This window comes from Mustela putorius, unplaced genomic scaffold (assembly GCF_011764305.1).
Source record: "Mustela putorius furo isolate JIRA1106 unplaced genomic scaffold, ASM1176430v1.1 tig00003836_pilon_pilon_pilon, whole genome shotgun sequence".
NCBI lineage: Eukaryota > Metazoa > Chordata > Mammalia > Carnivora > Mustelidae > Mustela > Mustela putorius.
In genome coordinates, this window is record NW_025421989.1 from 15644303 (window position 1) to 15666267 (window position 21965).

The 21965-nt window shown below is 43.4% G+C and overlaps 1 protein-coding gene across 20 annotated transcripts in view; it reads right to left on the reverse strand.

Annotated features, from left to right (window-relative positions):
• The window catches only part of MAP7D2 (MAP7 domain containing 2), a 97070-nt gene that overhangs the window by 14287 nt on the left and 60818 nt on the right, over positions 1 to 21965 (reverse strand). For 6 of the 20 annotated variants that reach the window (XM_045089374.1, XM_045089372.1, XM_004758956.3 and 3 more), the window contains exons 4-11: positions 21692 to 21803; positions 20766 to 20864; positions 18524 to 18634; positions 16692 to 16814; positions 11280 to 11434; positions 8233 to 8357; positions 3180 to 3598; positions 2482 to 2614 (exon numbers count right to left, since the gene is read on the reverse strand). In XM_045089374.1, the coding sequence (XP_044945309.1) occupies positions 2482 to 2614; positions 3180 to 3598; positions 8233 to 8357; positions 11280 to 11434; positions 16692 to 16814; positions 18524 to 18634; positions 20766 to 20864; positions 21692 to 21803 (1277 nt within the window). The remainder of the gene's footprint in view (positions 1 to 2481; positions 2615 to 3179; positions 3599 to 8232; positions 8358 to 11279; positions 11435 to 16691; positions 16815 to 18523; positions 18635 to 20765; positions 20865 to 21691; positions 21804 to 21965) is intronic. The other 14 variants (XM_045089379.1, XM_045089387.1, XM_045089378.1 and 11 more) reach the window with 8 other exon arrangements.

A 21965-nucleotide genomic window follows, 5' to 3' on the forward strand; every position in this document is an offset into this window, starting at 1 on the left:
ATCTCTCGCTCAAATAAATAAATAAAATCTTTTTAAAAAAAAGAAAAGCTTAATCTTCAACATCCTGAACTTGTGCTTCTTTGTTCTGTTTTCACCCTGTCTTGTAGCACCTTCTCTCCTAACCTGCTCTGGAAATGCTGAATTTGAGATGCATTTGGGACACTCTCAAATGAAAGCATAATGTTGCTGAGATATGGCCTCTAGGATCTAGACCAGTGCTATTCAAGAGACCTTTCTGTGATGAGGGAAATGTTTTAGATATTTGTGCTATCCAATATGGTAGCTACTCACCAGGTACCTACTGAGCACTAGAAATGCAGCTGGTACAGCTGAGAAACTGAATTTTACTTAATTTTAGCGCATTTGCATTTTGGTAGCCACATGGGACTGGTAGACAGCATAGCCCTGGCAGGAGACCAGGCCACAGCACAGAGTCAGAGGTCACCAGTGTACATGTGCTATTTACTCCTTCCCTCGTACCAGGAAGTACTGAAGGTTTTCAAAACAAGATGAAATTAGCTTCAGAAACAGATGCTAAGTGAGGCAAAGGGAAAATGAGGGTAGAAGGGGAGAGGAGAGCAGAGTTGGTTTAGCACATCAAATGCTCACATGAAACTGTTGTGGGAAGTGTGGGCCCTAAACCATTTGAAGCCAGAGGAAAGTGGCTGAACAGGATGGAGTACCACTGCTCACAGAGGGCTTGTCTGGTGAAGCTGCCCAAGGGCTGAGGGTTGAGAGTCCAGGCAACATGTGAGGGGATGTGGTGTGGACAGAAGAGACTGAGAGGAAGGGCCAAAGAAGCAAGGGCAAGCTTGACAAGGTCAAAGTCAACAAAGAAATGGATTAAGAGGGCGCCTGGGTGGCTCAGTGGGTTAAGCCGCTGCCTTCGGCTCAGGTCATGATCTCAGGGTCCTGGGATCGAGTCCCACATCGGGCTCTCTGCTCAGCGGGGAGCCTGCTTCCCTCTCTCTCTCTCTGCCTGCCTCTCCATCTACTTGTGATTTCTGTCAAATAAATAAATAAAATCTTTAAAAAAATAAAAAAAAATGGATTAAGAGTCTGGCAATTGGGAGGAATGGTGAGTGCGAGGTATGAAAATGAGTTGAATAAATGAAGACAGGAAGTACAATCAATCCTTTTTGGAGCGGGGCTGTGCAGGAAATGTGAGAGAGAGAGGGGGGGGTGATTATTAGAAGGTAAAGAACTCCCTCTTCCTAAGCATACAGTCACAATCATGTTACTTACCTGCTTAAAACCTGCAATCACCCAGGCCTGTCATTTGAGGTCCCGGGATTCATCTTTACCTCCTGTGACCTCTCTTCACAAATCCTATGGCTCCCTCAAACCAGCCCAAACACACCACTCAACAAAAAGATGTGTCACTGTTGACCAGAACGCTGGAGGTGGGAAAATCATCCCCAAAAAGTACAGAATTTGAAGAAGGGATAAATAAGACCTACTGCTCATCTTTAAAAAAAAACTATATATATATATAGATAGATATATATATATATCTATCTATATATATATATAATCAGCAAACCTGTAATTACAGACCACAAAAGACTTGCCAAGGTCATTTAAGAATTAAGGCTATTCTATTATTTATCACTCAAAATTCAGTACCAGTCTTAAAGTGCTGTGGCACGGCTTGCTTTCAGTCAAGTTAACTCTCTAAACATATTGGACTGCACTGTGTGACTACCCTGAAAGCTTCCTTATCAATTTAATAATAAAATCCACCTTGTCCTTCAACGTGCATTCTTTTCTGAATGCAAAGATCAGAAAAGGCCAGACTGCCTGTACTTTGACCAAAGCACCCTGGTACTAACACCACAGTGGTTCTCACTCTTTGGCGAGCTATTAAAACAGGATAGGGCCTATGCCTCATATTTTCATTGCACTTGCCATTTGGTTCCGACCCCTCCATCCCATATTTAAAGACCACTACCATGATGTCCTCTGTTGTGCTCCAGGAATGGAGTCCCTCTACCTTGCTGCTTGTGGACAATGATATCAACTTCCACTCCATCTAGGGGTTTTTACTCAACCTTCTTCCTTCTCACCTGGGGGTCCATGTTAGGATAATTTAAGGAAAAAACATGATTTGGGAAGTAGACTCAAGATCTTTACCTCTGGAACCTCCTATCTTCAGAGAGAATCTCATTCCATGAACAGAGCTCAAACTCCCCTGATAGCTCTATAAGGCCTCACTGGTCCTAGAGTCCAAGGGGAGAATGGGAAGCTAGTAGTAATATTTAGATCCAGGAGTTATGAGTTTCCAAGTAATGGTAAAAGGACAATGTTCCATTGCTGTTAATTACACCTACTAGAAGACGCAGTCTCCAGAATACCTGCCACGCAGACCTGTACTTCTGCTCAGTTTGTGTCAATAGTCAAACCCTAGAAAGAAAGGTGAGTTGCTCTTTCTACCACAGCCTTTTACATGAGATGGCAATGAAACTCTGAGCAGCCCCACACCTGTCCTGTTCTTCCTTCTCCAGTCGTTCCTGCTCCTCCTGCTCCTTCTGCAGCCGGGCCTGTCGTCTCTTTTCAGCCAGGATCTTCGCAGCCTCTCCTGCATCAGTGGTGCCTGCTGTAGGTTTTCCTGGGGCTGCATGAGAGGAAAAGATCATGAGAAATGAAATACTGGTTGCACTCACACAGGTAGCTGCCACTTGGAAACAAAAAGTCCAACTCAGCGGGTGACAGGAAATGCTGCTGGGATGAGCGCAACTGGCCACTGAGCAGAGAAGTTGCAACAAGACAGTTGTGACCCTGTGAATGAATCTCCCAGTGGAGGGTAGTAGAAAGGTGGGGAGGAGAGATGGGGGGATAGTGTGACCCACAAGAGCCACCACCGCAGTGCCCATCTATCTCTTGTAAAAGCTTGAAAGACTAAAGACCTTCTTGGTGGGAAGTGCTGATGCTGGCTGGAAGCAGCTCATCAGTCCCGTGAGCTTCCAAAGCCATGACCTGCACCAGTTCATCCTCTAGGAGACCCATAGGAGACCACAGGAAGGACTCAGGGGCAATGTGCAAGCCAGAGAAAACAGCATGAGGGCATGAAGTTACCCCAGGGAAATATCTCTTTCCTTCCCTCACACATGGATCTGGGCAGAGAGAGAACAAGCTTGTAAAAGCCAAGCCCTGGGGCAGCACTGACAAGAAGGGCCTACCTCCACTGCTCTCGGCCTTCCCTCCTGTGGCCACAGGCTTCTCGGTGACATGCTTGTCCAGAAGATTCTTCTCAGTGACATGCCTGTCCACAACATGCTTCTCAATGTCATGCTTGTCCAGAAGATTCTTCTCAGTGACATGCTTGTCCACCACATGCTTCTCAGTGTCATGCTTGTCCAAAAGATGCTTCTCAGTGACATGCTTGTCCACCACATGCTTCTCTGGGGCTTCCTCTCCATGCAGGCCAGCTGCCTGCTGAGCCAGGGCACCTTCCCTTTCCTTATTGCTCTTCTCTTTCTCTGCTTTCCTCTTGGGTGTTTCCTGGCTGGGAAAGGTGGGACAGCGGTACTTCACAGGAGACCCTGGGTATGGCGGCTTCATATTCTTTGGAGACTGTGGATACACTTTAGATGTTGCCCTGGAAAACCAAAAGCATGCCTGAAGAGGATTCTGGACCCTGACCACACAACCTCTCGGTTCCTAGCGGGCTTGGTTCTGAAAAGCTGAACAATTTCATCCTTCAAGAGGAACAAGTGGAAGGCTTATTAGCACACTCAAAGTCCTTGAAGTACTATCACCCTAACAGCAACATAGGAACCGCTAAGATACCCCTGGTGGAAGGGACAAGACTTTAGGACGCCCAGCTGCTGAGGCCATGTCCTAACTTCACTGAAGTTTGTGAGGATAAAGTTTTAGGCACTGTCCTACCTCTTTTTTTTCTTTTTAAGATTTTATTTGTTTATTTGACAGAGAGAGGGACAGCGAGAGAGGGAACACGAGCAGAGGGAGTGGGACAGGGAGAAGCAGGCTTCCCGCTGAGCAGGAAGCCTGATGCAGAGCTCCATCCCAGGACCCTGGGATCATGACCTGAGCTGAAACCAAGAATTGGACATTTCATCGACTGCACCACTCAACTGCCGCTTAGCCATTAAGTGTACAGTTCAGTGGCATTAAGTATGTTCACAATGTGGTACAACTATCACCACTATCCATCTCCAGAACTCTACACCTACGAAACACAAACTCCCTATTCCTGCCTCCCTCAGCCCTTGGCAATCACCTTTCTGCTTTCTCTCTGTAGGAATCTGACCACTCCAGGTTCCTCATAGAAGTGAAATCATGTTGTATATGTCCTTTTGTGTCTGGCTAATTACACTCAACATAATGTCTTCAAGGTCCCTGGTTTCTTTTTTTTTTTTTTTTTAATTCACCTTTACTGAAGTATGATTGATATCCAGTTCCTTTCTATGTGCCAAGGAACCAACTCTGCCAAGAAATGGGGATTAGAGTTGTCTTTTTTTGAGGTTCTTAAGATCTAAAAGGATCTCTCTTGCTACTGGAAAGATGTGAAAGCTGAGGACAAGTCTACTGTCACTCAGGGAAATATTGCTTTGGTAAAATGCAGGAGCCTGTCTTATGTTGAAAAAAGGTCCATTATAATAAGTACACTGGTCTAGGCTTGGCTCCTGGTGAGTGCTAGGTGTTGAAGATATAGGTAACAACCTAGCTTCAGAAACTGAGTTTACCCAGATGGTTGCACAGGGAAGAGGCATTTGCAGAGTTACTTTAGGAAGTAGTAATCTGTACATAAATTACAAATCATCACTCTCAATCCTGTAGCAGACTGAACCATATGGAACTGCCAATATTCAACTGTTTTTGATCTACAAAAATGGCAAAAAAAAAAAAAAGCAACTCAACATAATATTAAAGGCCCATTTATCACCACAGGCTTAAGAGATACCTAATCAGGGGCGCCTGGGTGGCTGTCATTAAGCGTCTGCCCTCTGCTCAGGTCATGATCCCCGGGTCCTGGGATGGAGCCCCACATTGGGCTCCCTGCTTGGCGGGAAGGCTGCTTCTCCCTCTGCCACTCCCCCTGCATGTGTTCCTGTTCTCTTTGTCTCTCCCTGTCAAATAAATAAATAAAATCTTTAGAGAATCTTTAAAGAAATATTTTATTTGAGAGTGAGAGAAAGAGCGTGAGCATGAGCAGGGGGAGAGGGAGAGTGACAAGCAAGCTCCACATTGAGCTGAAAGCCCAAAACAAGGCTCAAACCCAGGACCCTGGGATCATGGCCTGGGCCTAAGGCAGACCCTTAACCAACTGAGCTACCCAGGCACCCCAAAATCCTTCTTAATTTTAAATCCTTTTAGCCCTACAGAATTGCAAGACTACACCAAAGAACTCCTATATGCCTGTCATCCTATTAATGTTTAGCCATATTTGCTTCATCATTCCCATCCCCCTACTCACTTTCATTCACTCTCTACAGACACACTCTCACATACACAAAGATTTTTCCCAGAACCCTTTGAGAGTAAGTTGAAGACATCATGACCCTGATCTTGGGTATAAGCTATCTCTCAAAGTGATTCTGTCTGGCAGTGTATTTTCCAAAGATGATCACAAAAATATCTCCTCTGACATTATCTTCTGAGTTTCTTTCTCTATCCCACTGAATCTCAGATGGCCTGACTGCTTTGACCAATAAAACACAGCAGAGAAGGGAGGCTGTGCCAGTGCATGGCACAGTATTTAACTAGCGTGGCAGCTTCTACTTCCTGTTCTGGGCGATACTTGCTCTTGGGAACACTCTCTTAAAACTCAGTGCAATGCTGTGAGATGCCGAAGTACTATGGAGAGGCTATGTGTAGGCATTCTATTCTTGTTCCCAGCCCCCACTGAGCTCCAGCCAATGCCCAGCGTTAAGTGCCAGCCAGGGGAATGGGCTATCTCAGACTTGCAGCACAGTCAAGACAGGTAACTGCAGCCCCAGGTGACATGGAACCTATGGTGGAAGACTGCAAGTGAGAACCACCAGGTGAACCCAAGTCAAACCTCAGAAAAGCCACACAAAAGACCCCAAGACAGACCTTCCTGGTAAGCCCAAGTCAGAGCTGTGAGAATTATTAACAAATTGTTATTTTATGCTGCTAAATTTGGGGGGGGGTGGGTTATTACAGTAGCAAGAGGTTAACGAGACATTCCCCATCATAATGACCAAAGTGACTTGAATATATTTCTAAAACCCTGAAACCATTAAAGGACATTTCACACTGAAGAATTAGGAGTATAGGCAGCGCCAACACTCAGAGACAGGGACAGGCTGGGCAAACACACATGACCACACTTGATTTCCTCTCTCTAGGTTACAAGAAGAAAGCTATGCTCCATCCACATCTTTGAGAGTGTTGCTGAAGCTAGTTTTCTAAAACCCATACAAGTACCCAACAATGCAAACAATGGAAATAAACTTGAACGCTTAAAAGAGCAATGCCATTAATATGCACTGCCACGGAACAGTGGCTTAATTTATCTGAGATCCATGAGGAGAACAATGCACTGTCAGAACCATTTATCACATGACCTGTCTGAGTTGCTGGATGAGGGTTCAAAAGGACGGACTAATTCACCGTTCAAAGCCACACCGCTTCCAGTATGCTTTAAAGATCACACACACACTTGATCTGCACAGAGGGGAGGTTGAAAATGCCACTCCGATTCGGATTTTGTGTGTGACACCATTGTAAAACTCAAGGGTTTCTTTTTTCCTTTCTTCAATATTGAACATACAAAAAAATCTTTATAAAATAGGCAAAGTATGAAGAATGATGTAACAAATACCCACACACCTAAAAACTAGTTCCAAAGAAAGATATCATAAATATTCTGATTCCAGAATATTTCTATTCTGCCCCTCCCTGACCCCCTCCCCCTCCCCCTCCTACTCAGAGGTCATCATTATTTTGCATTTTATATTTGCCATTTTCTTATTCTTTCTAAACATTTTTACTACATTTATATCCTTAAAAACATGCTGGTTTTACACACCTGGGAACTCAATATAAATGTCCCTGTTGATATCCTTTTACAACTTCCTTTTGCTGCTCAACTCTAAGTTCCTGAGATCCACCCACCCACTGGTTGTGGGCAGGTGCGATCCATTCTTCTTCACTGCCGTAGAGGTTGCCTGAATTTTCAGAACTCACAGTCTACCTGACTTTCCACATTTCTCAGACCTGGTTCATACCCATTGTGGTTCATCCATTAATTTTTACCTGGGAAGAAATTATCTTTCTTTTTGAATGTCTCAAAATCAAGAAATATTTGCTTCTCCTTAGACCTCTCAACTTTGTAATTCTGATTTAGAGGTACTGGAACAATTTCCTGTCCCCAGGGCACTTCTTTTTTTTTTTTTAAGATTTTATTTATTTATTTATTTGAGAGACAGAGATCTCAAGTAGGCAGAGAGGCAGGCAGAGAGAGAGAGAGAAGGAAGCAGGCTCCCTGCAGAGCAGAGAGCCCGATGTGGGGCTCGATCCCAGGACCCTGGGATCATGACCTGAGCTGAAGGCAGAGGCCTCAACCCACTGAGCCACCCAGGCGCCCCAGCCCCAGGGCACTTCTTAAGGAGAGAATGATTCTGGTAGTTTTGACAGTACACAACAAGTCCAGCTGTGTTAGAGTTTACTATTTTTCCTACCTGCATTGCCAGTGAGGGGCATGCATAGGGCTCAAAAAAGAAAGGTCATTCCATTAACTCACTGGAGAGTTTACCCAATGCTTAACGAAAAAGTATAATGGCTTCATTTAAAAACAACAACAACAACATCATACTGCCAGTGGTGACTGACAACTTATTACTGCCGCTCTGTTGGAGAGACAGATGAGGGAGGGAGAGAGTGAGTGCCCACGTACATGAGCTTGAGCACCCAAGCACAATGCAATCACTTCACTCCAGATGCAGGTGAAGGAGAATGCTAGAAGAGCAGAATGGAACTGATGGACCGAAAGAGAAAATGTTGAATGGATCATCTCAGCAAATCAGTGTTCCATACTTCCCTGGCAACAAACCCCTGAAGAGCCCACCATTTATCCAAAAGATACACAGACAGTACCTGAGGTAACTCAAAGTCTAGCATTCTTCCTGCTTGCCTCTTAGGGCTGCCCACGATTCATGTGGCAGTAGGAAGCACACACTGCACTGTACAGAGCCCCACCAAATCACTTGCACTGTCTGACTGTGGCAAAGCAAAAAAAACGCTTACCTGGATGTCACTGGAGAAGATGACCTCTTAGAAATGCCTCCCGGAATCTCACATCTTCTCAAAGGAGACCCAAGGCCCACACTGGGAACAGAAGTTGTTCGAGGACTCCTCTTCATCTTCTCTGTCTGAAGGGGACACAGAATAGGTCAGCCATGGCCCCTCACTGGCAATATTTCTACAATTTCTTTAAAAAAAAAAAAAAAACCAGGGCGCCTGGGTGGCTCAGTTGGTTGAGCAACTGCCTTCAGCTCAGGTCACAGTCCTGGAGTCCTGGGATCGAGTCCTGCATCGGGCTCCCAGCTCCATGGGGAGTCTGCTTCTCCCTCTGACCTTCTCGCCTCTCATGTTCTCTCTCACTGTCTTTCTCTCAAATAAATAAATAAAATCTTTAAAAAAATAAAAAATAAAAAAACCCAGATAGAAATGATGCACAGCTTTCTTCCAGAAGGGCCCATATGAAATTACAGTGCTTCCCACAATGGGAACCTTTTGCAGGAAAACACCGTGAGGTCATCAATTTGGTGGTCAATATTGAAGTCATCCAAATTAAAAACAAAACACTTCAGCCCCAAAATGCAAAGATTTCCTACTCTTTGCTATCTTGCAAAACACTAACAACAGAACCATACTATGATTCTGGACATAGAGAAACTACATCACTCATCATCAGGGAAATGCAAATCAAAACTATCATGAGCTATCACCTCTCACATCTGTCAGAATGGCTAAAATCAAAAACACAAGAAACAAAAAGTGTCAGCAAGGATGTGGAGGAAAAGGAAACCTCATGCACTGTTGGTGGGAATGCAAACTGGTACATCCCCTGCGGAAAACAGTATGGAGATTCCTCAAGAAGTTAAAAATAGACCTACCCTATGATCCAGCAATCACACTACTGGGTATTTACCCAAAGGATATGAAAACACTAATTCAAAGGGATATATGCACCCCTATGTTTATTGCAGATTATTTACAACAGCCAAATTATGTAAGCAGCCCAAATGTTCACTGATAAATGAATGAATAAAGAGTATGTGGCATAAATGTCAAAAACAAAATGTGGTGTATATATATACAATGGAATATCAGCCATAAAAAAGAATGAAATCTTGCCATATTCAACAACATGGACAGATCTAGAGATTATTATGCTAAGTGAAATAAGTCAGAGAAAGACAAATGCTGTATGATTTCATTCATAAGTGGAATTTAAGAAATATAAATGAACAAAGAAAGCAAGAGATTAAAAAAAAAACCAGACTCTCTAACAGAGAACAAACTGGTGGTTGCTAGAGAGGGGAGGAGATGGGTCTGAGAAGTGAAGGGGACTAAGAGTACATGCATCGTGATGAGAACGGAGTAATGCACAGAATTGCTGATTCACTAAACTGTATACCTGAAAGTGATATAACACTGTATGCCCATACTGGAATTTAAAAAAAAAAAAAAAAACTTAAAAAAAAAAAAAAACTGGGAAGAGTTCAAAAATACATAATCACTCAAAAAAACTACAGGTGGGTGTAAATGTGGTTAACCAAAACAGTGAGCTGTGGACTCTTTAACAGTGTACGTGAGGTAACAGGGACTGCAGCCCCATAGGGACCCCCTGTCCCTGTACATCATCCCCATGGCCTCCCTCCGCAAGAGGCAGGAGGCCCAGCCTCTGTATGCGGCACGCGGTGAGGGCTCCACAAGCGTCGAGCCTACTGCACTTTTCCTTCTCTCCCTATTGCACTTTTCCACAACAAACCTTCCTCTGCCCCTGCCCCATGCACACATATACCTTAGCCCCCTTCCACAGTAACTGATCCTATAGTAAAACCCAACGGGGTCTGACACATTCACTTCTCATTTAAGAACCTCAGGGCCACAACAGATTTTAAAAATACATATGGTGTTGGGGCTCCTGGGTGGCTCAATTGTTGGGCATCTTCCTTTAGATCGGGTCATGATCTCAGGGTCCTGGGATCAAGCCCCGCATTGGGCTCCTGCTCAGCAGGAAACCTGCTTCTCCCTCTCCCACTCCCCGTTTGTGTTCCCTCTCTCACTGTGTCTCTGTCAAATAAATAAAATCTTAAAAAAATACAAACGGTGTTATAAAATGAAAGTCCAATAGTACAGCAGTGTGGCAGTCTTAAAACAAGCCCACATATCATTTGATTCTCCCCCCTTCCCTTTGAGTGTGGGTTGGTCTTAGTGACCTATTTTTAAGGAACAACATACAGCAGAATGATGGTATGTAACATGTAATATTAGAGCATAAAAGGTGCTGCAGCTTTCCCCTGCTGCTTGCACCCATCCTTGGATCTCTCACTCTGGATGATGCTAGCTGCCAAGTCATTTGGACATTCAAGCAGCTCTGGAGAGGTCTACATAATAAGGAACTGAGGCCAGGAGTCATGTGAGCGAGCCATTCTGGAAGAGCCCCAGCCATGCTTTCTTACGACTATAGCTCTGGCCATCATCCTGACCACAGCCTCATGAGAGACCCTGAACCAGAACTACCCAGCTAAGCCATCCTCAACTTCTGACCCAAAGAACCAGTGTGTTAATAAACATTTGTTTTAAGCAGCTAAGGTATGGGGTGATTTATTATGTAGCAAGTGATAACTAACAAAAGTAGCATGTTGTGTATAATTTCTAAATAAATACACATAATTGGGAGTACCCATTCAATATTTGTTTTACTGGTGGTATCTATATGATGTCAAAAATGTTTAAAGGCCATTGTTATGGATTGAAGTCTGACTTAGAACCTTAATTCTAGTTGCCTGTAGGGAAGAGACTGGCATCCTTAAAAGCAGAAAGAAGACACCAAGAATATTCCTTTTGGTTTCTGTCCCCAAGGACAAGGTCTTTAGGAATCTACTCAGACTTAGGAAGATGCAAAAAGTTAAATGATTTTCAAAGGATGAGTGAATTTTTAAACCAAATCCACCAGCTGGGCAGTCTCTGGAGACTGATGGAAACAAAGACCCCCGGTCAAGCACAAGGAGTAGTCATACTATCAAATAAACCCATCACAAGGGGTGAGAGTTTAAACTTACCGGAGAGGCCTCTGCTCCTGCAGGGGCTCCTTTCCCAGAATCTCCTGCACCAGATGTAGATGGAGTCTTCTTCCTCTCAGCACTCCGAGTAGGAGAAGACTTGTAAGAAGATTTAAGAGCGCCAGCAGGAGCTACACGAGGACAGGCATGGGATACTAGAGAGTTACAATATCATAGCCAAAGAGACAAGGGAGCACAGATGGAAAAAGTAGAGGGAGAAGGGAATCGGGAAGAACATATTTCTGTTAAAACATAACATGGGCAATCCACATTCTCTAAATACCACCATACTTTTTCTAGTATGTGCAGAGTAGACACTATCTGGAAAGACTGCCATACGCCATGCTCAAAAGTCCAGTTCATTTCAGGAGTTCAAAGTCTGGGCTTTGGAGCCAGACAGAACTGACACTGTCACCAAATAGCCGGATCACCTCGGGCAGGCTACTCAACCTCTCTGAAAGTCAATTCCCTTGTGCAGGGGATAGTTAATATTGCAGCCCTGAAAACTGTCCTAGAAAAGCCTGCTTACAAGGCTGACCCTTGGTCAGCCCCTAAGAACTTAGATATCGGAAGGGTTCTTGCCATTAACTGACGAGTAGCACTTCACTTATCCTCGTTCCTTCAGGGTTTGGAATTTGGGCATGTAACTGGCCGAGGGTGCCTGCGTGACCAGCCCTTAATAAACCCCCGCCACTGAGTCTCTAACGAGCTTTCCTGGTTGGCAACATTTCACATGTGTTATCACAGTGCGTTGCAGGAGGAATTAAGCACGTCCTGTGCGACTCCACTGGGAGAGGACTCTGGGAAACTTGCATCTGGTGTCCTCTGGGCATCACCTGCCTGCCAATTCCCTCTGTGGATGTGCCGTGAGGCTTCCACTCTAACACGTCACAGCTGTGAGTGCCACCGTATGCTCAGTCTTCTGAGTGCTCCCAGCCAATCACCAAACCTGGGGCTGGTCCTGGGGACCCTTGATACAACTGGTGCCAGAAGCAGGAACTGTAAGAATGACTCTGCTTCACAGAAAAATGGTAAAAGCAGTGTTTGAAAAAGAAAGGCTAAAGGATGGAGAAGGATGACCTTCTGGTGCCTGCTGGCTATAGAGTCAGCCACCGCATCAAACAGCAACTGAGCTGCCATCTGTTGCAAGAGGTAAAATACCTACGGTATTTGAAGAGAGCCCATCCAACTCCAAGAGCTGGCTTGTTGGATCCCCTGGTTGGTTTTGGCCATGCTGGCTAAAGTGAGGGGAAAAATACACCCCAGGCAATGTCTTTGGTTTTTGTTTTCTCCTCCAAGTGGGAGTGGGACACAACCTCCTTGTTTTGTGCCATCACTGATTTGGCAGGAATTTAAAACTCTTAAGTACTGGAACCAGAACCCTCCATACCTGATGCTTTTTGCTATGACTTTTGCACAACGGAGTCTCTGCAAAAAGGGAGACATGAAAAGAGGCAATTTCCAGATAGAGATACGTTTGGAGTTTTAAAAAATAAACACGGGTAGGGGCACCTGGGTGGCTCAGTGGGTTAAAGCCGCTGCCTTCGGCCCAGGTCATGATCCCAGGGTCCTGGGATCGAGCCCCACGTCTGGCTCTCTGATCAGCGGGGAGTCTGCTTCCCTTCCTCTCTCTCTGCCTGCCTCTCTGCCTATTTGTGACCTCTGTCTGTCAAATGAGTAAAGAAAATCTTTAAAAAAACAAACAAACAAAAAAAAAACAAAAAAAACCACACGGGTATATTACAGATACAGAACACCCCTCCATGGGGCCGTGACCCATGAAACGATCATTGATACTGGTTGCACTGTCTGAGTCACAGAAAAATGCTCACAGGAAAGAGCTCGTTCCCTGATGGGACCATCTGACATGGAGCTGCTAGTCAGCTCTTAATTTCTGATGCAGAGTCTAATTACATCCCTAACCTGTGATTCCTGCCACAGCTGTGAGCTAGGACAGGGTACTCACAGGGAGTATAACTCCTTCACCTACCCCTGATGATTAGACTCAACATCTGCAGACAAGATGTCTGGTATCTGACTTGCAGGGTTGGCTGCAGTTTGTAACAATGGACTAGGAGCCTGACTCTACTACCCCTATCTTTCTCCTGCTACACACACCTCAGGAAGGCAATGCCCCTGTCCCCAGAGAGGGATCACTTTTTTCCTAGGCTGTTCACTGGATAAATGAATGGGACTAGAAAGATGGCAGCTGATGCAAACCTACCCTGAGATTTTCTTGAAAATTCAGGATTTTGTTAATTTTTTTTTTTGTAAAAAGGCTCTTGTCCTTCTTGCTTTCAGCCTTTCCTTATGAATGGTCATTTTAAAAGTAGAGGATAATTGAGAAAATGTAAAGTCTTGATTACTGAATGGGCACACTGATAATGAAAACAAAACCAAAAACAAAACAAAACCTAGCACCTGAACTGGTGCAGGGGACAGGAAGAACATTCAGGATCTTTGTTTTCCAGAACTGTTCCTGGGAACTCTGCTCTCTTCCTGAAGAAAAACTGTGCTGCCTGTGCCCGGTGCTGTGAGCACTTCAGATTCCCATGGACTGCGGATCCCAGGTCACAGATGAGAACGTGACTTGGAGCTGCAGGGCAGGCCAGTTCCTGCACAGTCTCTAAAGACCACCTCCATATGCCATCAGCACGCCTCAAGTAAAGAACTCAAGTTGTCGACGGAACTGTTTGGGACTGACCACCTCAAGCAGTCCCTCTGAAAGCAAGGACTGAACTGAATTCCTCAGGACAGACTGAGACCTCTGTGGTGGGAGGAACCATGTGAGGAAAGACACAGTGGGGGCCCTGTTAGCCTGTACTGTGTGACCAATATATGTCCTTCTCAGGGTTTTGGAATAGTGGAAACTGTTTCCAGGGGGCATGTGTGTCCTCAGGGATCACTCCCTGGGTGTATGTTCCGACTATTGTGACACTGCCTCAGCCCTGGCAGGCTTGGGGGCAGCTTCATCTTACTGACCAGATTGTGCTGGGCTGAACTGATGCCTTGGGCCAGGTTAAAAAAAAAAAAAAAAAAAGAAAAGAAAATTTCCATACACAAAGTCATGAAGGAAGCTACCTGGCTTTCTGAGACAGATCTTTACAGCTAATGGTCTGTGTTTTAACGGGCTAAGTCCAGAAACCCTAAAGAATGTAAGTGAGGTCAATACTGTAGATTGGCCTCAACCTGCTACGTGAAACCCTGCTGATGATAATTCTGCTGTGAAGATGCCAAAGACCAAGGGGATGGACCATGCAGAAAAGAAAACAGAAGGGGCACCTGGGTGGCTCAGTTGGTTGAGCGTCTAACTTCAGCTCCGGTCATGGATCTCGGAGTCCTGGGACTGAGCCCCAAGTCAGACTCCACGCTCAGCAGGGAGTCTGCTTCTCCCTCTCCCTCTGCTGGTGTTTGCTTTTGCACACTCTCTCTCAAATAAATAAATAAAATCCTTAAAACGAAAAGAAAAGAACAACATAGATGGCGTGACTGCTGTCCTTGGAAAGGCCAGCTTACAAGGTTGGCCCTGGCATCAGGGAACTTGTTTTTATGGAGAGCTCCCACCACTAACTGTAAGAGTGGCTCACTGTGCCTAAGCTTTGTATAAACATGTTGTTTGTATAAACAACATGATTTATGCTCAACACCTGCTTTCTTTCTGAGAGTCTGGAATTTGCATATGTACCTGGCATGGGGTACCAATGTGACCAGCCTCCAGTAAAAGGTCTGGGCACTGGGGCACCTGGGTGGCTCAGTGGGTTAAGCCTCTGTCTTTGGCTCAGGTCGTGGTCTCAGGGTCCTGGGATTGAGCCCCACATCGGGCTCTCTACTCAGCGGGGAGCCTGCTTCCCCTTCTCTCTCTCTGCCTACTTGTGATCTCTGTCTGTCAAATGGATAAATAAAACCTTATAAATAAATAAATAAGTCTGGGCACTGAGTCTCTAATAAGCTTCCTTGGTAGGCAATACTTCATACATGTGACAACTCATTGCTGAGGGAAAGTGCTACTGATACATGTGTAGCATGTATCAGTAATCCATCCTTCTTCATATCTGAGTAATAATCCACTTTGTGGACAGACCACATTTTGTTTATCCATTTGTCTATTAAAGAACATTTGGGTTGTTTCCACTTTGTGGCTAATGCTGCTAAGAACTAAGTTTTTGTGGGTTTTCAATTTTATTGGTTCTATATGTAAGAGTGCAATTGCTGGGTCACATGGTAACTCCATGTTTAACCTTTTGAGGAACTTGCCAAGCTGTTTTCCAAAGTGAGTACATCATTTTACATTCTCACCAGCAACGTATGAGGGTTATAATTTCTCCACATCTTTGCCAACACTTATCGTTTTCCTTGAATTTTAGCCATTCTAGTAAGTGGGAAGTTCTATCTCATTGAGGTTTTCATATACATTTCCCTAATGATTAACAATGTTGAGCATCTTGTCCTGTGTTTATTGGCCATCTGTGTATCTTCGTGGAAACACCACAACCACTCAGGCTAGCAGGCTGTTTCTGAAAACTAGTCAGAAGTAGGTAGAGGATTATATGTCATTTATGTCATCTAGTGAACACACTATCTTGGGGACTAAGACCAGATCTGCTTTAATATGGACACAGTGTTGCTAATCTGCAAACAGAGAATGTCAGCCCTCATTAATCTTGCCATGACAATTTGATCCCCCCTGAGTAGCAAGACTCTACATATCTGTTGAGCCCTTACTGTGCCAGTCATTATCCTATCTCATTTAATCCTCATGACAATTTAAAGTATTTCAATTTTATAGATAAGGAAACTGAGGCTTTAGGGGCACCTGGGTGGCTCTGTTGGTTAAGTGTCCAACTCTTGATTTTGGCTCAGGCCATGTATCTCAGGGTCATGGGATCAAACACCAAGTTGGGTTCTACACTCAGCAGGGAGTTTGCGCAGGATTCTCTCTCTCCCTCTCGCCCTCCCTGCAAGCACACACTTGTATTTGTGTTCTCTCTCTCAAATAAATACATCTTAAAAAAGGAAACTGAGGCTTAGAGAGGTTAATTAGTTTACCCAAAGTGTTCAGAACTGGTAAGTGGTAAATCTGGCTATGGGACCCCAGAGACTGTGGTTTATAGGCAACTTTGCCAAATCATCTCTTTAAGAAAGTCTACTGACCTTCACAGCTCATGAAATAGATTCCTTTTCCTAATCCACATGCCCTCAATCAAAAATAATTTACTCACCTCTGTGACACTGAAAAGAAAAAAAAACATAGTAACAGCAAAACACTTGTGGGTAGAAAATGTTATTAACCACTGAAGACTATCACAAAGTCAGCCAATGGGAAACAAAATACAAAAATTCAGGAATAACTTGTACGTCAACCAACACCACATTGGGTATTTTCCTCAGCGTCACCAGCTTGGCCTCTTTTACCTGAGTCACTGGCCTGCTCAGAGAGCATGAGTGCACTTCTGCTTCTGGCTAAAGAAGCCTGTGTAGGTGTCAAGAGTCGCATAACAAGAAAGGTTTCCATGGGACTAAGGTTTGTACGATGAGCTGGGGGATGGAATCAAATGAAAATTTTAAAAAGCAAAATTAAAACAAAATAAAATGTTTAAAACAACACAGTGTATGAAGCAAATTAACTTTTGGGTGGCGGAATGAAAGTGGAAAATAAAAATATTCTAGCAAGGGATGGCTTTGGAGTTTGTCATAATAAAATAAAACAAATGATATGTCATTTGGGGTTTGTGAGAGTGCGTTAATTCTTTGGGGTGCCAGAATTCATTCAATGTGCTCTTACAGTATCACAATATTATCTGTTTCATTTGACAAGAATTAGCCCATTTCCCAAGATGTAATATGGACTCAAGAAACCATTTACTCACCAAGTAGATCTAACATTGAAAAAAGATTATTCCTATGAAACACTTTAGGGTCCTCTGTTAAAAAACATTTCATTATACAATGATTTTGTTAATGTATAAATATGCATCTGTTCATACTTTTTCCACGTACATAAGGGCAAAAATTAAATCAGAACCAGAAAAACAAAAATAGCCAACGAATTATCGGCTTTAATGGAAGTAGCAGTAATCACAATCTAAAATACAGCAACTGAAATGTCATTTTGATGGTTTTGGAATGTATTATATGGTAATGGATTAACTTTTCCATTACTTTGAATTTCTTGGGTACCCATTAGCCAGTAAATTGTTTGGGAATTAAAATTTCTCAATTTATAATCCATAAGCAGATAATTCAGTTGTCAACAATATGTAATAACATACTGGTATCTTTATGTAGTAATCAATGCAAATATAAATTTAACTTCAATTTATAACCATGTGAATTAATGAAAACATAAGGAATGTACTCACTATGGAAAAGCCATATAGAATTAAAAGCAAGTAGATGTTTTCTCATTTAGCTCTCAATTAATTCAAGGTTTCTTGCATTCAGTTCAACCATGAACTGCATCAGAGATGAGCAACACTGACACGGGGTCTCTGACATAAATGACAGGCCAAGGTCAGTGCCAGTGAGAAACAACCAGAAAGGCACTCTGGCCTTTTCAAAGTCACAAACACTCTCCTGCTTGCCCCTTGGTAATGCCTGACCTGTTAAATAGTTCACTGGCAGCTGACACTTCTCCAGTGTTGTTTTAAAATACACATTTAATGCATGGAGAGTTTCCCTCTCTTCCTTAACCCACATTCTCTGAAAGGTATAAATTCATACTTTTAGTAACTCATCTGAGCCTCCATCAGAACACGAGTAGATTTAAATCTATTCTGGAACCGGCACATGTCCTATACATATCATCCTCCACCTCAAAATGAGTGCTGGAACAGGCCACCCATCCTTTTCACCTTATTTTAAAGGCTTCGTATTAGCTCTGAACTTCAGTTTTCAAAACAGAAATGGGCAGGCCTACAAACCTCAGATCATAGCAGAGTCCCATTTTTTTTTCATCATCTAAGTTTTCCACCTATCTCTGCATGATCACTTCTGCTGTTTCTTGCTAAACAAAGAATATCATTACTTCCTGTACCTACTCAGCAACAAACTGGCAGAGCCGATGCCACTTGCCAAAGTCCAGTTAAGTGAGGCCCTGGGAGCTCCCACATTCAGACCACAAGGCTGAATGCCAATAATGGAGGCATTTGCAGAAGGCTCAAGAGGGGCTCTCACGAAGACTGAAGTTAAGATGCTCACACCAGAAAGAAGAAAACCACAGAGACCAGGTCTACACGTTCACTTGCCTCGGTCTGGGGAATAGGATATTGCCACGGTGGATGAAGACAGGCGCTTACTCATGGGAGGCTCCGTCTGCTTTGGCAAATTCATGGTTGATGTTGAAAGTTTGTCACATGCTGCAGAGAAATGCATTAAAGATATTGGTATTCACACCACTGTAGACTGAGAAACACATATCCCAAAGTGTTCTTCCTGTCCTCATCCACACGCCTCCTATACTCCTGTGGCACAGCGTCTGGCTTCCATCACCCTGTGATGCCCTTAGCCGATCTGGAAATGCCCAGGCCACCGCAGCCACCAGTGTGAAGCAAGATCTTCTCTTCAATTTCAAATATTCAACCTCACTCAACTGTTCAACTAAAGCCATGCTAATCCCACTGGCAAATCATTTCCTGTGTCCAGGGACTTTCAAGCATATTCAGACTACACAAAAACAAAACCAATCCGGAGCCAGAGACAAATCACCACTGGAAAATGTTCTATGGTCTGAGACTGTATGAGCTGAAAGCAGACTTTCTCTGAAGATTATCTACAGGCTTAGGGTGGAGAAGTAATATGGAATGCATATTACTGTATTTAATGCATATAGCTGTATTTAAAGCAGAACAACCTCTTTTTTTTAAAAAAAAGAAAAAGGCAGAACAACCTTTAACAGTTGCCTCTTTCTCCTCTCAAGAAATGGGATTACAATAGCCCTTTTTCTAATGCTGCGACTACTATTGGTTAGGATTTTAACATGTGGTCCTGTGTTTGGTATTCTTTACTTCCAGCCATTGTTTTAGACTGGTTTCTAAATCAAACCATTATAACAAATGAAGAGGTGCTGATAATGCCCTGTCAAGCCATATCAGAGCCGGAAGCAAAAGGAAAGATGTACACCCTTGGCTTTAAAGGAAGCAAACTCATCACTAATAATACTCAAAATCTATCCCTCTCATCTTGTTTCTGAATGAGAAATTTGCTGTGTTTTACAATATGTCCTGACCAAGTGGCAATCTTAAATAAGTTTCAATTATCTTAAGCTGAAGTGAAATTATAATAAATTCTATTTTGGTCTAAATAAAACATTTAAATTTAAAACAATGTAAGTTTTAACATATCTACTTAATTTTTCAGCATTTTTTCAACTAATTTAATGAAAAAAAAATCAGTAGAAATTATGTGAAACTATGCGTAAAGGGGTACACATTCTACCCTTTTGTCTCATGCTCCAAAATGGCTGGCTCAGTATGGTACTTGTCTTTAGAAATTTGGTATTTTGTTCATCATGGATTGTTCTGCATTAATTTTGATTTATCCAAATATTATTTCATCTTGATAAGGTGTTCCCTTAAACTGTATGCCCAAGTCAAGTACTTGGTTGCCTCAGCCTGGCCCTAAGCCCTAGGTGGATTCCCAAGGGGTGATTATCAACTCTACCTACTGCCCCTCTCTTTTAGGAGAAGACCAACGCCACACTAAATTCAATCTGGTCCATGGTGCAAATTCTCTGCTACTCAGCAACACCAGTAAGGATTTTTCTTTGTTAAAGGAATGCTGGAAACCAAAAGTATTTATTCCTACAGCTATAATTTGACCTGTACTGCTGGTAACATCCCTTTTACATCTTGTTTTTTCTTTGCCAGCCAAAGATAAATTGAATTTTTTAAAGTCTTTATTAACTGAGAGAAAAGTTTTACTAATTCTGTTCTTGTTCTAGACCCTAAGAATTTCCCAGGCCTGAATCCAAAAACAAAGAGCCCATTAGAGAGACGAAATAAAAAACAAAGCAAACATATCTCCTTGTTTGGATTCCCAGTGTTAGTACTGATAAACTCCCTACCACTCTGTCTCAAACACCTCTTCTGGGAATCCAGCACATTAAGACTCAGAACTCTGTAAGAGTACAGGTTTTGGTAATCAGAAGTGAGTCAAACACCCTACTACATAATGCCTAAAACCAATAATTAATGAGAGTGTTAAAGATCTAAATGCACAAAAGTTAAACACTGACAAAATTTTCAAGGCAAAAGGTAGTGAGTTAAAGATGAAATGTCTCCAGGGCACTAAGGGGTAAGGCATGCACAGCTCCATGATGACAGAGGAACAAAGAAATATGGGCACATCATTCACATTTCTAGAAAAAAAGTTCTAAGAGGTCAGTCTAAGAAATCAATTGTAAAAGCGTTTGAGACAGACACAGTGATGGAGGCGAATGATTAGAACAGTCGTCACAAAACGCCATGGCACGGTGAAGCTCAGATATACCGTTGGAGGACTCGGCAGCGGTGACAGTGGTCCCTGGGTCCGGAGGGAGGGTGCTGGCTGCTAAACCTAGAGGAGGGGGTGGGGTATTTTCTGATTCACCTACACAGCAAAAAATCAGAGCAAAGAGAGGTAAAAGAAAAAAGTCCCAATTTCTGGTTGACTTTAGTTTCTAATTAGGAAATTAGAAAAAGTAACTGAAATGGGTTACAGACTTCCCAAAAAGCAAAAAGAAAAAAAATAATAAAGTATATTCATTGACAAAAGGTTAAAAGCACAATACAGCAAAGTCAAACAACTGTACTACAGACAGAACCCATCTGTTCTCAGAAAGCTAAGTATACAACTCCTGTGTAACAGAATGATAAGATCACAGAAAAGAAGACATTGACATAAGAGAAAGGCCACCCAGAGACTAGTAGCAGTCTGCACATTAAACACTTGAAAATTTAAAGATGAGTATGATCTGGAAAATGAAATAAACAAGTCACCTTGAAACAAAATTGAAAGAGCAACAAAAATGAATAATGAGGAGGGAAAACCGCTAGCCCCTTTGGGAGGGTAACTGCTACTTAGCCTTTCCAGGCCGCAGTACAGCAGTGACCTTAGTCTACTGCCATTTGACCTTCCCTGAAATCAGACTAATACTAGGCTTGCCAGGTATATCTGGTTAACCAGGCTCTGCATTCATTCCCTTCCCTTTTCTTTTGCTTTTCCTTAAAGCCCAGTTACTGTATTAACTGCTATTTGCTAGCAAAAAGCAAGCACAGACTCCCTTCATGAGAAATGCATACACAGGAAGCTCGGCATCACATCTGAAAAAGGTGCCTGCAGATGACTACAAAGCCTGGCCCAGATCTAACGGACGCCAGCCTGTGCCCATGATCTCCCACATGGGCCCTGCAATGCAGGGACAGCCCTATACTCACCATCACGACCTCCAGGCCCGTTGGCCAGTGAAGCTCCCCACGAGCATTTCTTCTTTAGCTCCAGTTGCTGCGTGCGCTCCAGGGACCGGCGCATCATCGCCTCCAGCCGCTCCTGCCCAGTTCACGCAAGGGAGAGCCACATAACCACCCAGCCCCGCTGTGCTGCCGTGCTTCAGGGCTCAGGCTGAGTCACCAAATGAGGCTCTCAGGGCTCGGCATCCAAAACCCAGGCCCACGTGCTCTCCACCACACTAGCGAGATCTTAGTGGGTGGA